General features: G+C 42.2%; 2 protein-coding genes across 3 annotated transcripts in view; both read right to left on the reverse strand.

Moving 5' to 3' along the window:
• Positions 1-4,895, reverse strand: part of LOC135103663 (uncharacterized) — a 35,539-nt gene extending 30,644 nt beyond the window's left edge. The window contains exon 1 of the mRNA XM_064010221.1: positions 4,575-4,895. Coding sequence (XP_063866291.1) covers positions 4,575-4,726 — 152 coding nt within the window. The 5' untranslated portion in view covers positions 4,727-4,895. The remainder of the gene's footprint in view (positions 1-4,574) is intronic.
• A 365-nt stretch (positions 4,896-5,260) lies between these two features.
• LOC135103664 (annulin-like) overlaps positions 5,261-17,830 on the reverse strand; it is a 33,245-nt gene continuing 20,675 nt past the window's right edge. For both annotated transcript variants that reach the window (XM_064010222.1, XM_064010223.1), the window contains 9 exons: positions 16,958-17,187; positions 16,100-16,683; positions 15,691-15,770; positions 14,503-14,647; positions 12,633-12,775; positions 10,512-10,672; positions 9,361-9,500; positions 8,473-8,648; positions 5,261-7,088 (listed from right to left, as the gene is read on the reverse strand). In XM_064010222.1, the coding sequence (XP_063866292.1) occupies positions 7,024-7,088; positions 8,473-8,648; positions 9,361-9,500; positions 10,512-10,672; positions 12,633-12,775; positions 14,503-14,647; positions 15,691-15,770; positions 16,100-16,683; positions 16,958-17,187 (1,724 nt within the window). In that variant the 3' untranslated portion in view covers positions 5,261-7,023. The remainder of the gene's footprint in view (positions 7,089-8,472; positions 8,649-9,360; positions 9,501-10,511; positions 10,673-12,632; positions 12,776-14,502; positions 14,648-15,690; positions 15,771-16,099; positions 16,684-16,957; positions 17,188-17,830) is intronic.

The raw sequence follows: 17,830 nt of genomic DNA on the forward strand, positions 1-17,830 counted from the left end.
ACGCCCCGTGGCGGGATAGGGAGGGGGTGGCAGGGTGGGCAGCGGGTTGTGTCGCTGGCGTGAAGACGAGGGAGCTTCTAGGTGGAGCATCGCTACTGTGGTGATAGTAGTGGTGGTGATGGTGTCTCGGCACTCACAAATGGTATCTTTTATCTATTCATCTTCATTCTTTTCTCTTTTCTCCCCCCGTCTTTTGTCTTCAATCTGACACAAACGATAGCGAGAGAGAGAGAGAGAGAGAGAGAGAGAGAGAGAGAGAGAGAGAGAGAGAGAGAGAGAGAGAGAGAGAGAGAGTCTCCACTGTACACTAAAAACTAGACTTTTTTTCTCAACTCAACTCCATTCCATTCCCTTTCTTCATCTTCCTGCCTCTCCTTTCTTTGACACACACACACACACACACACACACACACACACACACACACACACACACAATCATTAAAGCATTCATGACACACATCCGCAAAACACACGTGCACACACTTCCTTATACCGTGCAGAAAAAAGAAAAAAATATATTGCAGCGTGCCAGAAATCGCGTCGGCAACGAAACTTTCCCGAACAAAAGCAAGGCAGAGCGGTACGTTACAATGTCTCGCCTGCAACAGAGTATATCTCGAATAAAACACTGACCCGCTTTTGTGTGAAGAGTGGAGCAGCAGCAGAAGCGCATTATTAGGCCAGACCACAGACCAACAGACCACAAACCACGCTGGTAGTTCTTGTTGACCCCTGAGACGAGGCTGTATGGTGGAGGAGCAAGGAGGAAGGAGGGGTAGGAGAGGAGAACCTTCATAAAAGAAAACGGTGTTAACGGATAAGATTTGCCGTGAAATCAAAACAGAAATTAACAGATACGGGAATTTTTTTTTCTTTTTTGTCCGACATGAATATTAAATAACTGTCACTAATCACGCGTGCAAATTAAAGTCAAAATAACACCAAAACATCATAAAAGGCCAATAATTTTGAAACGCTTCTCACATAAAGACAATTATTCAATGGCCACAGGGATGGTTAGTCAAAATTTCATGGATGATTTTCACAATGATGATGCAAAAACCGTGGTAAAATATCACTGAAATTATGAAAACACCCTTGAAAATCTCAACAACTTTCAATAGAACCTGTTAAAACGTAGAGAGAGAGAGAGAGAGAGAGAGAGAGAGAGAGAGAGAGAGAGAGAGAGAGAGAGAGAGAGAGAGAGAGAGAGAGAGAGAGAACAAAACGCTACAAGAAATACAACAAAAACAACAAAATCACAAAACACAACGATCGCAGCCATGCAAGTTAGCCTCAGTGAGTAAATTAAAACAGCTACATTTGAAAATCAGACCCCAGCAGTGCCGCCTCTCCAGTCTTCACCGCCCTGACCTACTATAACGTTATTAGGAGCCTCCCTGTGCACTATAGCGGATCAAGTCACGCTCCCATAGCAAAAGCCCGCCATCCAGTCTCGCCGGGATACCTGACTCCCACACCCTGCTGCTGAATGCTAATTACACCCAGCGTCAGGTGAGCCCAAGGACCTTATTCAATTAGTGACCTTCATAATGGCGCGCAGGACTTACACGCATCGACCTTAATCTCACGTTAGGCTTAATTTCAACTTGCCTTACTATAACCCGACTTAATTATGCTCTACACTGAACTGTAAGATGAGAGCGCGAGAATGTCACTTCTGAGATACCGAGGAAGGGAGAGGAGGGAGGGACCGAGGAGAGGAAGAGAGAATGGAGGGACGAGGAAGGGAGCAGAGTATAATAAAAGGGAGACATGGGATTAAGGAATGGAGAGCAAGGAAGGAAGAAAATGGATTGAGTGAGAAAAGGGAATTGAGGAAAGGGGAGACGAGATTGAGGAGGGGTGATAGGAGATTGAGCAAGGGAGAAAAGGAATTGAGGGAAGGAGAGAAGGGATTGCGGAAAGGAGAGAGGACATTGAGGAAAGGAGAGAAGGGACTGGGGAAGGAAGAGGAGTTACTGAGAGAGCGACGAAGGAAAGGGGGGAGGAAGGAAGTATTGACACAAGGGAATGGAGGAGGAGGGAGGAGGAAGACTGGGATCGAGAAGGTAAAGAAAGTCTTTGGAAAGATAGAGAAAGCGAAGGAGGGGACGGACCAGAAGGGTGGAGGTAGGAAGATTAGAGAAAAGGGAGAAAAAACGGGCCATCACCATTACCATCACCATCACCCCCACCACAACCATCTCCTCATCGTCGCCTTCTCGCCTCACTTCTTTACCTTACTTATCATATTTGCATAAACATGGACGACATTATTTCCATACTGCTAAGTGGCACAAGCTTTCCAGTAGCGGCCTTGATGCCTCCTCTGGAGCAAACGTACCTAGGATGTGCCTGCCTTACCCCTTCAACATTTAAATTTAAAACCCCACTGGGAGACTCCACTTAGCGCGCCCTCCTGTGGTCTAAGATTAAACTCCATGCTGTGCCTAGCCTTTAATAACTCCCCTTGGCCTGCTTTCACGGGAGCAATGCGAGAAAAACAAGAGGTGAGTGGAGTGTACAAGTAGCAAGATAGGAAACAAGTTTTGCTAGTGATTGTTTATACAGCCTCGTCTTCATCGATTGTCAGTTGAGAGTAAGGATGATAGACAAACGTGTGTGTGTGTGTGTGTGTGTGTGTGTGTGTGTGTGTGTGTGTGTGTGTGTGTGTGTGTGTGTGTGTGTGTGTGTGTGTGTGTGTGTGTGTGTGTGTGTAATCTAGTAAAGTTAGAGGTGATTCAGTTCTAGGGCATCCAGTATTGGGGCAAAAATCTCTGTTACCACGTTGCAAAACATGTTCTAATCAGGTATGATATAATCTTCTAATAGTAATAATAATAATGACGATAATGATGATAATAATAATAATAATAATAATAATAATAATAATAATATATAATAATGCCAACGCAAGTTTCTTTACAAACCCAATGGACTTCTTTTCTACATAACCTTATCTCTTCCATGGAGTTGATCTCTCTCTCTCTCTCTCTCTCTCTCTCTCTCTCTCTCTCTCTCTCTCTCTCTCTCTCTCTCTGCTATAAATAACACTGTCCTTTTGTTGGGACACAATGGCAGCGCTTACTCTTTCTCTTTTCCACGTACGTATTCCAATTTCAAATATGCATACCTTTTGCCGCCCAACATTTCTGACCTAAAAATATGAAAATAAGAGCTCGGAATCCAACAAAAGCATGTGACAGGTGAGGATGGTAGTGGTGGTGGTGGTGGTGGTGGTCCAGTACTATTGTAATGCTGCGGTGATGAGTGTGAAAAGGGTGAAGACGAGACTCCACCGGAAATGGAGTGATGGAAGCGTGGAGAGAGAGAGAGAGAGAGAGAGAGAGAGAGAGAGAGAGAGAGAGAGAGAGAGAGAGAGAGAGAGAGAGAGAGAGAGAGAGAGAGAGAGAGAGAGAGAGAAATGAAATTTCCACATAAACTTTATACCGTACCATAAAAATTCATATAAATCCACAGAGGTAATTTAATAAAAAGAACGAGAGAGAGAGAGAGAGAGAGAGAGAGAGAGAGAGAGAGAGAGAGAGAGAGAGAGAGAGAGAGAGAGAGAGAGAGAGAGAGAGAGAGAGAGAGAGGATGTGAAAAAAGGGGAACATGAGAGGATAAGGAGGGCGACAAGAGGAAGGGGAGTTTGTGAACAAGAGGGATAAAACGAGAGAGAGAGAGAGAGAGAGAGAGAGAGAGAGAGAGAGAGAGAGAGAGAGAGAGAGAGAGAGAGAGAGAGAGAGAGAGAGAGAGAGAGAGAGAGAGAGAGAGAGAGAGAGAGAGAGAGAGAGAGAGAGAGAGAGAGAGGATAAGAAGTAAATGATCAATGAAAAAAAAAGAAAGAAAAGAAAGGAAACATATAAGGGGGCAGGAAATGAGTAAAGCTGTGAGAAAAGATGAGGAGGAGGAGGAGGAGGAGGAGGAGGAGGAGGAGGAAGGCAGGAAATAGGAATGTGAGGCAGGAAGAGGCAGTAGTCAAGAGGTCCACTCCAGACTCCTTTAGGCGTCCTCTTAAGACGATAACACACACACACACACACACACACACACACACACACACACACACACACACACACACACACACACACACACACACACACACACACACACACACACACACACACAACATTCATCGTTGTTTTAGAAAGAGTAGGTGTTAATAGCTGACAATGTATAATTTTAGAAAGAGGAATAAAAAAATTTGGCATTGTACTGTACACACACACACACACACACACACACACACACACACACACACACACACACACACACACACACACACACACGGAATTAAAAATAGTCTTCATACACCCATTCATTCTTAAACTGACCTACATCACCACGACACACACACACACACACACACACACACACACACACATATTGTTGTGCACTCAGGCAACCCTACACTGCCCTACATTATACACACACACACACGCTCCTTTCGTCAACACACACACACACACACACACACACACACATAGAGACACACAATAGTCATACTTGTCCACGTAACTTTACATCACTATACAAACACACACACGTACACACAGGTACACACTCACCCCTGCAGGTACTTGTGAATAAAGGTGTCAGGGCGAGGTATGGTACTCTGGGCCTCTCCCGTACCACTGCCACCGCCTGACTGAGAAATTTGCCGTATTAACCCGACAAATTTCTTCTTCAGAGACGGGCCCGAGGAATTACTGCGGCTCATCTTGTCTCACTGGACTCGACAGGCAGTGCCTCTTCCAACTACCGGGTCCGTGATAAGGAAAGTTCAAGGTGGTGTTGAATTCATTACACTAAGGTCTTGTCTCCCGCGCCGAAAAGATCATTACATGTCCTTCCACTGAGATCAAATCCTCAACTGTTTTGATTATTTGGAGACGTGGGTCTTCCTGTAGATGTTGTCGTACGCTACCCATCGCTAACCAAACTATACCTCCATTGAACCAAAGCTAATTTTTCTAGAAGTATATTCTTTGAGCTTCAAATGGTTTCATATTCAGTGTGTGTTTGGTGTAAGTGGTAAAAAAATTTTTGTCGTAATTAAATGGTCCGTTTCGATTATTCTAGGTCGTGTGTCTGGCAGGGGCGGTAGCAGACGACAGGTGAATCAGTTTTCTGTTACAAGACTCGAGGAGAAACTACACCAGTCTTATTACTCTTCCCTTCCCCCGTCACATTCCTGCCACAACTATGTTTGCTTGGTCCACCGCCCTCACGTTCCTTCCATTAAAACACCGTATGGATGATTAGGTTTATTATTAATGTTGCTGTCTAGTATTCACTAGTTACCATTAATAATACTGCATACAAATTTGATTCGAAAAAAATATAGACAATAGATAAAAACTAAACGGTAAAACATCACACGGCTATGATCTCTCAGCTTTAACTTGACCTAAGCTTCACTTATTTTTTTATGTTCAAGGATTCACTGTAGATCTGCTGTAATTTCATGGCATTTAATAGAAGCTAATGAACAGTTTTGGGACACCTAATATCTTTGTATACATTAGACAAACGAGTGGATATTGGAGGTGAGAAAACCTCCGAGGAAGACTCACTGTCGAAACGTTAGAGAAGTAAAGATTTCCTTCCTCATCCTGTGTCTTCTCACCACCACAATCCGCACATCTAACATCACTAACGTTCAATAATGCTTCCAGTGCTGCTCAGACTAATAGGGAAATACGTAATGTTGATTGGTAGCCTTACAAAAATATCGTTGTGATAAAGTAATTAAGAAACACTTAACAATTACCAGAGTCGTACACTTATTATTAATAGAAAAAAAAAACAACACTTGGCACTGGCACTTACGCTTTCAGTCGTGTCTCGATAAATCAAAGCGTCATTCACGTAGCACGGTATATAATATTAAAGCTCGATAATCATGGACAGATAACGCCTTACACTAACTGAAAACAAGTCCTAATAGATACCAATAATAAAATAACATCATACATTAACATGAAAATAACGTACATAAAAAAGAGGACACTTAAACATGCGGAATACTAATACACGGACAAAGCAACGAAGAAAATATAGTATAACATCATCATACATAAACACAAAACTAACGTACTTAAAAACATAATAAAACAGTGACACTTAACATGCAGAATACAGACAGATGGACATATTAACAGACATAACAGGTAAACATAATTAAGTGAGGGCCGCTACTCGGCGCACCTCACTATCGTCCTAGCGGGCAGTGTTACGCAAATCTCGGCCTTGATCATAGCGTCTCTTACTGTTCTTCTTGCCTCTTCGCCGCCTCCACTTCCCGCTACTGACTATCTTTGGGATATTAGGGAGTTATGGAATCTTTCTAAAGGCGTTATCATTCATTTTCTTACAGGATTTCAGTTGTAGTAAATGTTTGGTGTGGATAAGGGATATAGAATCTTTACATAAACGTTGTCATTCATTTTCTTATATAATTTCTGCTGTAGTAAGTGTTTGATGTGGATAATGGATCGAGAACAGATATTTTCTTTATAGTCACCCTACTTTCAGATTAGCGGTATGTGTAAGATAAACCAATGATCGTTCTTACTGAATAAATAAAAGGGAAAAATTAAGAACCACTATACACATATTTCCGGAACGTACATAAAAATAGAGGCTTCTTTGAAAATTACAATAATAATAATAATAATAATAATAATAATAATAATAATAATAATAATAATAATAACAACAACAATAATAATAATAATAATAACAATAGAATACCACCATTTTTACTTTCATGGCCTCCGACGAAAGAGACCATCACTTTTCTTTTCTTTCTTTCTTTATTTATTTATTTACTTATTTTTTATGTATCTATCTATTTCATCTATTTAAAAGCAGGCAGCAGGAATTCTCTTGGGAAGACCGAGAGAGGAAAAAGGCCCAGCAGCATCATCATCATCATCATCACCTCACACTCGAATCACTTATCCCTGCACGGCTCCACACAGTTGCCATTCTCTCCATTTCGCGGCCTGTCTACTAAGCTTCTGCAGGCTTCTCAAGGGGCGTGGTTTCCGTCAGGGTCGTCTCAGCCACCTCGTCTTCTGCAAGGAAAGGAACACATACTAGAATACTATGGGTTTCAAATACTAGGCTAAAATGTACATAACATTGAAATTGGCATGATTATTTTTGCATTTGGTGAATAATTAGAAAGTTGGACATAAGGTCATAATGTTGGATCCTAAACCCGTATTCTCAAACGCTCTAGGCTCTCGTAACAACTATTTTAGAATATTACAAAGATGGTTAGTCTGGTTTTCAAGGATATTTTCCCCATTTACAAAACATATTCTTTGTTAAACTATCATTTAATCCTTTGACTGCTATTTAGTACGTCTTTCCTCAATCATCAATCACTCTGAGACATCTGTACTTGTTTTATAGTCACCTCCAATCTTTAAACTAGGTAGAACTTGAAAAATCTAATATTTTTAATTATAAAGATCTCATGCATTACTTCTGAGAGGGTTATACCATGTAAGCATCTTTGGAGATCCTAGTTATTTCCGCTAAACCCTGTATAATTTAGTCGGGATAAGACACCCAGGTGTTTGAGAATACAACCACTGATTTTGTAGGCTTGCTGCTGTTGAGTGTCACGTATAAGTTGTCCAACCTCATTTGTTTTCCCCTTCTCTGCTATCACCATCTTTCTCTTTTCTGAGTGTATCTTCTAATAATGACGGATTACGGAATTTAAGTGATCTTGCCTAACCTGACAAGCCAACACTGGCCACCACGGACCACGTTTCTGACACTCCCAGTAGACAGCCACGCTACAGACCCCGACAACTCCACCACAACCATGCAACAGTCCTCCACGGTCACGCCACAGCTATCACAACCACAGCCCCGCCACGGCCCCGCCACATCTCCGCTACAACCACGCCACAACCACGCCACAGCCCCCAACAACCCCATCACAGTTACGCCCACAACCCCGCCATTCCTCGTCAAATCAGCCATGCATGTGTATACCCAGCTTAACATTTCAGGTTTCATCTCTCTCTCTCTCTCTCTCTCTCTCTCTCTCTCTCTCTCTCTCTCTCTCTCTCTCTCTCTCTCTCTCTCTCTCTTCACCCCACCCGTGGACCCTGCATGAGGGAATAACAGTGGGTGTGTGGTCTAGCTCGCAATACAGACCTTTTCTATTTCATTCGTTCCTTTTCTAATTATTTTGTAAATGAGTCTATCAAGAAAAATGTAAGAATATTGTTTAAACATGACAGAGAATCCAATATACTGTCATCCTGATCTCAGAAGACTTGTTGCAGTAAGATTTAAACACACGTCCGCTAAACCAGTCAAGCACAAGCAAGGGAAAAGAGAAAACGGGAGTCTTTCCCCGCCCCCGGTAAGGAACTGCTTAGGGAAAGACTTCATTGTGTCTAGCGCCCCGGGACTAAGGCAAGGACTCATCCGTACCAGTCTCGCTAACTACGACCTCCGGGGTGGTGTTCGCCTCGTTCACCGTCACCGTCAGCATGCCGTCCACGTCTTCCAGCTCTTTGGAGTCGAACATCACACACAACGTCCTTTCCCCCGCTGTGGTGGGCTTCACTGTGAACTGGCACCGCGCCTCACCGCCCACCGGCACCGTCCTGGGGAAATGAATGGTTGTACTAGTGTGGGGGAAGAGAAGGAATGGCTGTGCTAATATGAGAGAAGGGAAGGAGTGATTGTAATTACTAATGTGTTGTTGGCGATGCATCACCACGCGCTATTCACAGCCGAGCTTCAAGGGCAAGGCATCCTGAGCTACATGGCGGCCTTGGGTAGGGTATAAACGTGCGTGGGTGTCCTCACAGGGAAATAAGAAAGGAAAGGAAAAATGCATAACACCTCCATCATAACCCGAACACTAGTTAAAAATAAGTATGAGTGAAGTGAATAAATAAACAAATAAATAAATAAATAAAAATAATTCAGTCAAGCAATCAATCAATACATACATAAATAAACAATAGCAAAAAATAAAACATAATACTAATAATAAGAAGAAAAAGAAAAAGAAGAACAACAGTAACAACAACAACAACAACAACAACAACAACAAAAACAACAACAAAAACAACAATAATAATAACAATAATAATAATAATAACAATAATAATAATGAAAGAAAGAGACAAAGAAAGAAAGAAAATAATAGATAAATAGACAAATAAATCAATAAATAAACAAAAAATAAATAAATAAATAAAATAAAACAAAACATCGATCTGTGTATCTGTGAGAATAATAACAGTTCTGTACATCTGACCACAAAGTGCACACAGTCTATCACCACAAACACCACAACACCAGACTTACTTATTGAGCCTGACGTACTCCACCTCGGTGAGCCCCGCACCCTGGACGAGGAACCAGCAGCGGTTGAGGGGCAGCGGCAGCGGGTTGGTGAAGTAGGCGTGGCACACACACTCCTTGCCCAACCTCATGTCGCCCTCGTACTGCACACATAGATAGATAGATAGATAAATAAATAGACAGACAGACAGATAGATAGATAGATAGAGGTAAATATCCTAACACAATATCACAAAAAACACGACTTTGAGTTATAGAGACAGAGCCACAGTCCAACAATAAGACCCGATAGATAAGAAGACACAAAACTCTTTAACTTCGACTTAATTGTGAAACTCTACAAACCCAAAAATCAAACTAAACAACACACCACTGAACCATAAAACCCGAAAGATTAAAAAAACAAAGCAGTATAAGTGTAAAATCTTAATGTCATTAAAAAAAAAAAAAAAAGGAAGAAGATAAATAAGACATCAATTTGAGGTAAAAACAAAAATAAAAATACATATACTAAATACGATATACACTGAATACACACACACACACACACACACACACACAATAGTACTAGTCACACGTAGGTGGACAGGAAATATATCATACCCTTATATTAAGAAGAAAATTAGCGTAGGAGAAAAATAAACAAAATGATAATAATAATAATGACTTTCTCCTTATATCCACTGCACACAGGCACACAGACGCACTCCATCGCGCGAGGACAGAAAATAAATCAGAAAAAAAAATAACGAAATACGAGAATGTGAAATGAACAGATAATAATGATAATAATGACTTCCTTCTTATATCCACTTGAGTTCGCCATTCATTCTCCACCGCCGTTTCCTTTCCCACTGTGAGCCACAAAAGATTCCCGATAGTCCACAGCCCGCATTCTCAAATGTTTCAGCATCTTATCTCCACCACTTCAAACACAACGTGATGGAAGATATTGGGATTTTCAAGGGTGTTTTCATAGATAGCAGGACAAGAATTCTGAACCAATAACGAGAAAACACTCACGAGAACACGAGAAAACATCCTTGTGGCCTTTGAAAATAGTTCTTATGAGAGTCTAAAGTGTTTGAAAGTACTGGGCACTCAACACCACGTTTTCCATTCCCTTCCCTCACGCAGCACTTTGCCCAGCTCACCTCAATCTTGATGTCTGGTTTTCTGCATCGGAAATCATCCTGAGCGTAGTACTCGAAGTCGTTTTCTTCCACCTTGGCCAGACACGCCAGGTTGAAGGCACAGTGGTAGGTCAGCTTCTTGTAGTACTCGTCGAAGCTCACCTCCAGCGTCACTGTCTCCTCTGCAGAGAGAGAGAGAGAGAGAGAGAGAGAGAGAGAGAGAGAGAGAGAGAGAGAGAGAGAGAGAGAGAGAGAGAGTTATTACTGGTATGATTGGTGTTTATCGAAACCATTCCCTTTGCGGTGACAAAAAAGGGATCTATTACTTAATGCTGTTTGCTTTACTTGTCATATCTTATCTTTAGCTTACCGTCTCCTCTACCTCCTCTACAGTAATGAAAAAAGGGGATTTACTACATCTCATTATGTAAAGGGCGCTAGTGGAAGACTACACAATGAGGAAAGAGGTCTCTTAATTTTTGATCCTCCAAATTAGGTAGAAAAACGGCTCCTGTCAGGTAAGTCAAATAATTTGGTTCCCGAGTTGTCTTAATAGGCCTCCTTTGTAATAATCTATCATCGGAAGGTGGAAAAAAAAAAAAAAAACAGAATCGGGTGAAAAGCTCCGGAGTTTACCTTACATTACTTACAACTATAGACTCAACAAACAACCGTCCTCACAGCATCACCATAACCTCAGTCACGTTGCCTGTACGCACCGCCCGCTCCCTGACTTCCTCTTTAAATATTCAACGTTCCGATGTTGACTTTCTTAACTGAACGCTCGCTGCGCCATTAAAGTTCCCGTTCCATTAGTGAGGTTAAAAATACATCTGGGTCAGGGACGTTTTGGAATTTAAGAAGATGGAGTCACGGGGAAACCAGGAGTTGCAATGGACAGGGACAACTTAAGAGGACTCTTACATGACGCCTGCTTGGGAAACAGATAAAGGAGTCAATGGGAAAAACCAGACCATGAACGTGACGTGGAAGCCATGAGGCCGTCAGCCCACAGCGAACAAATATAGGACCATATTCTGAAACACTTCTGGCCGCATCTCCACTTCAGTCAAATGACATTAGCTCAAGTGATACGGGTCTTTAAGGGTGTTTTTTTTTCCTCTCTCTCTCTCTTTTTTATGGTTCAACAACATTTCTACATTAATAACAGGAGAAACACTCTTGAGAATCCGGCTGATCATCGCTATGGCCTTGGAAAATAGTCGTGATGAAAGTGCAAAGCGTTTCTCAGTGCGGGCCATAATACGAACTTCACAAAATCCTTAATGACGTAATGAAGACATGCAGGCGTTGGTGTGTTCCCTCCCTGGGCGTCACGAGGCCTTAATAAACACGGGCAGCTTTGCTAATAATTATCGACCATCGTTAATGGCAGAAAAATCTGCACTCGCTGCTTCGCTAATTATCCCTTGTTCATTATTTATGGTTCACAAATCTGTCGCTAGAGGATAAAGCAATCGCCGTGAGCGTGTCAGTAAAGGGCGACGTTACGCTAAAACAGTTCACACCAAAGAAACTTAGTTCATGCCTAGAAGACGTCGTGTTGGGAATGTTACTCTACAGACTTTCCTTCATAGATCTACCGTCAGAGGGAAGTACAGTCGCTACACTAGTTAGAAAGGCTGCCGGAAGAGAGTGGTGTTGCATTTGAATTTGCTACCAGAGGGGAGTTCAATCACTAAATGAGTTCTTTACTGACAGATAGCGCTGGTAACCATTTTACGTAATAACATCCATCACATGCAAATGGCAGAAGCACCTCTCTGATGTTGGATTATTAAGCCGTGAATTTTCTTTCTATGGCGAACAAGAGGAGTAATCACCTCTCAGTTTGAGATAAACATATCTGGCCAACACACACACACACACACACACACACACACACACACACACACATGGGAGGGAGCAAATTAAAAGCGACCACTTGCAGACGAGCCATAAACAAGTTTAGTTTCCCTCATAGAAACAGAAGCATGGAATGACTTGGAATAATTAATGATTTTAATGAAAAGTTGGATGATAGTTGATATGGAGACGGAACGAGACACGTACTGCTCCTTTCACGTATGTCACAACTAGGTAAACACACACACACACACACACACACACACACGTACGTACTGGAGTAGGGTTTGATGGTGAGCTTCTGGCGTTGTGACTTGACGTGGTGCTTGGTGGCGCCAGTGTACAGCACGGTGTCTGCCCGCAGCACCATCTCCACCTTGTGCTCCTTCTCCCCCTTGTTGTGCACCTCCACCGACGACCTGCCGGCAACACTTCACTTAAGCATGTGCCTTACTTATTCACGTGTTTATTCACTTATTTATTGACCTCTTTATTCATGTTTGTGTTAACTTATCTATTCATTCATTTATTTATGTGTCTATTAATTTCTTTATTCACTTAATTATTCACGTGTCTATTAACTTATCTACTAACGTATTTGTTAACTTGTTTATTCACTTATTCATTAAAATTATTATTTTGTCTGCATTTTGGTTTATTTGTTTATTTATTCATTTATTTTCAGACGATGTGAGAATTGAAAATACGTTTAAATCTCTAGTACGTAAACATTCTCTCTCTCTCTCTCTCTCTCTCTCTCTCTCTCTCTCTCTCTCTCTCTCTCTCTCTCTCTCTCTCTCTCTCTCTCTCTCTCTCTCTCTCTCTCTCTCTCTCTCTCTCTCTCTCTCTCTCTCTCTCTCTCTCTCTCTCTCTCTCTCTCTCTCTCTCTCTCTCTCTCTCTCTCTCTCTCTCTCTCTCTCTCTCTCTCTCTCTCTCTCTTTATAGTCACCTAATGTCTCTTTATGGAGCGACATTTCCTGACTCCTTTCTTTATTTTTACAACCCTTATAATCTCTCTCTCTCTCTCTCTCTCTCTCTCTCTCTCTCTCTCTCTCTCTCTCTCTCTCTCTCTCTCTCTAGTCACCTAATGTCTCTATGGAGCGACATTTCCTGATTCCTTTCTTTATTTTTACAACCCTTATAATCTCTCTCTCTCTCTCTCTCTCTCTCTCTCTCTCTCTCTCTCTCTCTCTCTCTCTCTCTCTCTCTCTCTCTCTCTCCGGTCAGATATTAAAAAAATACAAAACATTAAGAAAATCACACCCTATTTCAGAATGAGATAAACTACTACTACTACTACTACTACTACTACTACTACTACTAATAATAATAATAATAATGATAATGATAATAACAATAACAATAATAATAATAAAAACAATAACAACAACAACAATGATAATCACAATAATAATAATAATAATAATAATAATAATAATAATAATAACAATAATAATAATAATAATAATAATAATAATAATAATAGACAATAACAAAAATAACAATAAACAAGCATACACTTAAAAAAAAAAAAAAAAAGAGAAAGAGAGACAGAGAGAGAGACCTCCGTGATACTATTAATAAATCAGGTGCATATACTCAGTTATTTAAATCCCCTGCGCTTATCCCGGGCAGCAGCAGCACCAGCACCACCATGCGCTCAGCCTTACTAAGTGTTTACCCCCTAACGTTTCCCTTTGTGTCTGACAGCGAAGATTGAGCATCACCATAAAACCTGATTTAGCTCACTATTACCTGCACAGGCCCACAATGTTTCTGTCTGTCTGTCTGCCTGTCTGCCTGCCTGTCTCTTTGTCTGTTGGGCTGTCTGTCTGTCTGGCTATCTAGGTCTAGCTGTTCGTCTGTCTGTCTGTCTGTCTGTCTGTCTGGCTGACTGACTGGTTGGTTGGCGATCTCTCTCTCTCTCTCTCTCTCTCTCTCTCTCTCTCTCTCTCTCTCTCTCTCTCTCTCTCTCTCTCTCTCTCTCTCTTTATAGGAACCTAATGTCTTTTTATGGAACGACATTTCCTGACTACTTTATTTATTTTTACAACTTTCATACACACACACACACACACACACACACACACACTCTCTCTCTCTCTCTCTCTCTCTCTCTCTCTCTCTCTCTCTCTCTCTAGCTCACGTGAAGGGCTGGCCAATCATGATGTCGTCATTCATCTTGAAGTCGAACTCCACCTCCTCAAACTCCTCGTTCAGGTAGTAGCGGGCGAAGGTATTCTCGCAGAGCCGCAGCGCCTTCTTCATCACGTCCCTCTCTTCCTTGGACGCTGTAGAGGGAAACGGGGGAAGGTAAATGGAAGAAAGAGACACCTTCTCTTGTCCTTGGATGCTGGGGTGGGAATGGTAAAGAGTTGAAGGAAGAAAAGGATTTAAAGATTTTTGCACTTAAATTTTGTTTTGAGGGTTGTTTTGATTTTGAAGGTGAAGAGAAAATATACACATTCGTAGAAGGAAGGAAGTTTTTTTTTTTTTTGTATAAATTTTGTGTTTTAAAGTGTTTTTTGACTTTGAGTCTGAAGAAAACATAAATAAGGAGGAAGGAACAGGGACAAATTTTTATATGGCTTTTATTTAAATCTGAGAGGTTAATGTGCATTTTATATCTGAGTCTGAGGGTGAAATGACATCTTAATGGAAGGAGCGAAGACGGTTGAATTCACAGGGTGCTATTATGTAAATTAGGCGGTTTACCGTGTTTTCTTTATTTCGATCATTTGGGTTAAGATGCTAAAGCTATGTGAAAGGACGGAACAAGATCGGATTTAATGGAGAAAAAAAAAAAAGGAAATAATGGGATCAGATCTGAAGGGTTTTGTGTATGAATTTAATGGTAAATGTATTTTATTGTTCATGTCGGGAGGGACCTCTGCAACTGAAGCGTTTTCAGATCATCCTAAACTCTAAAATTTCTTGTATTAATTAGTTTAATATATTTTATTAGTTTTGTTAGCCTTATCAGTTTTATTATCTGTATTAGCTTTCATTAATTAGTTTATTTACCTATTTATTGTATTAATTTTACGTAGCCATGAACATAGTACATGGCACATGAGATAAATGAAAACAAATCATTATAGTCTAGGATCTCCATTTTCACTTTCTTTTTTCTCCGGGACCAAAAAGAAAACGACTATTGGTTGAGGGGGGTGCTTTTATACTGGTCTGCAAGAGCAGAATGATAGTAGGAAAAAAGAAAATAAGGAAGAAAGAAGAAAAGAAGAAAAATAAGCGGAAAAAAAGAAGAGAAGACAAAAAGAGGAAGAAGAACAAAAAGAACAAGAAGAGCAATCACATCAATGACAATAAGTACCTTCTTCGTACTTGTAGAGATGAGTGACGTCCTCGCGGCCATACCGCCCCACCGCCTTCGTGCTCAGGAACTGTCCGATGCTGCAACAACACCAAAATTTGATTACGGGAGTCTCCTGTGGCATAAGAAGCGACCTGTGTGTGTGTGTGTGTGTGTGTGTGTGTGTGTGTGTATGTGTGCAGGATGCAGGGCAAGGATTTAAAAAAATAGGTGCTAGGAAAAAGTCCGTTCTGTAGCCGCTTAAATAAATAAATAAATAAATATCGGGAGCCAGTTTAATTTTGTTAGCGGAAGTGATGAAGTGAAAATATTTGGTAAATTCTGCATTAGTGAGATGGTGTGTATGGTGTGTGTGTGTATGGTGTGTGTGTGTGTGTGTGTGTGTGTGTGTGTGTGTGTGCTCGCTCACCAGTCCAGGTTGCAGCCGAGCAGCTTCATGGGCTGGCAGGGTCCTCGGTACTTCCAGTAAAGCTTGTCGGCGTTGACCTCCGCGAAGATGAAGGGAATGTCGAAGGGCTTATTGATGTGTCCCGCCTTGATGGCCTTAAGGGGGGCGGGCCCGCAGCGGTATTGGCCGTCACTCTGCTCCTGCGGCGTCGCGTCCACCGCCTGCCACCCGTCGTAGTCTCCATCAAGGTCCGGACGGGTCATCCACACCTCGTTCCACACGTGAAAGTTCCACACGGAGTCGCTGTTTAGTCGCTCGATGGCCTCGCTCTCGTCGTCGAAGAAGTAGTCGATGGTGAGGGAGCCGTGGGTGTCGTGCGCCGAGGAGAAGTTGGTGACGGAGCGGCAGGGGAGGCCTAGGGCGCGGCACGCTGCGGTCATCACGCCAGAGAACACCCAGCACTGCCCATACTTGACGGGCTTCTTGGTCTCGTAGAACTGCTGGAGGATGCGCTGCGATCCGCCCCACTTGGTTGGTGGCACGCCTCCGCTGAAATCATCGCCCCACTTGCCCACCAGCACACCGGCGTCGTCTGGGGAATTAATCTGTGGAATTCGGTGGCATGCGTTACTACCACGGTCATTCTTCAGTGGTATGAATAAAATCATTATTATATTTCATCCTTCCATTTTTTTCCTCCTAACTAACATCCCATCCTTTTGCTCCTCTTCTTCTCAACACCTCTTCCTCAAAATCACGATTAGTATATTTCATCATTCCTTCCTCTTCCTCCCAACTAAAGCCCCATCCTCCTCCTCCTCCTTTGCTTCTCCATCTCCCACACCTAACCATCACCAAAAAAACAAGACCCATACACACCCCAGCAGACAGGGCGCGGGAGATCTTGACGGGGTCACTCCTGTGAGCGGAGGTCATCTTGCATACATTCTCCAGCACCAACAGTACACACTCCAGCACGTCCTTCTCGTACTGTCCGAAGAGCCAAGGGCAGGGCCGCAGCCTCTTAGCGGTGCCTCGCCAGATGAGCCCGAAGTCACTCACCACGTACTCCTGCCGTTCCGCCTCCTTCTCCAGGTACACGGGGTCCTCTGTAGGGGATTTTTTATGTAAGAGGGCACTGGCCAAGAAAAGCCGAGAAGCATCTCGAGACCTCCCTCTCAAAAGAATGCAAGTCGCAGGAAGGGGGAAATACAGGAAATACAGGTAGGGATTTTCAGAGTGTACCAGTGAAAGCGATGAAAGATTGTGAATACCAGTTTACTCTTGCATGAAAGAGGTGGACATAATAGGAGCGGGAGAAAGTGGAAAATCTTGTGCAGCGAGGACGCGGGAGGAGGGGAGTCACACAGTAAGATCAGAAAAAGAGTTAGCGTAAAAAGTACCAGTAGAAAATAGCAAGAGATACAGTACTGCGGTGAAGAGTGAGAGGTTGAAGACTTCACTACTCTGCCCAGATAGCTGTCCTCCACCTCCCCCTAGTGGCTTACTCTCCGTGCGTGACAGACTCGAGGAGAACAGGAACTAGGTGCAGAAGGTGTACAAAGTTGAAGGTCTGCATGTGCATACCAGAAATGTATTCGTTTCGTTGATCTTAAGTATCTCGATTTAAAGATCTATATATACGTAGCCATACAATGGCATTTACTTATGAACTATGAGTTTTTAGTCCCGTAGTTTTTTTGTTTTTTCGTTGGTTTTGACGATCAATAATTCTTTTTACTTATTTTTCCT

This window comes from Scylla paramamosain, chromosome 9 (assembly GCF_035594125.1).
Source record: "Scylla paramamosain isolate STU-SP2022 chromosome 9, ASM3559412v1, whole genome shotgun sequence".
Lineage (NCBI taxonomy): Eukaryota > Metazoa > Arthropoda > Malacostraca > Decapoda > Portunidae > Scylla > Scylla paramamosain.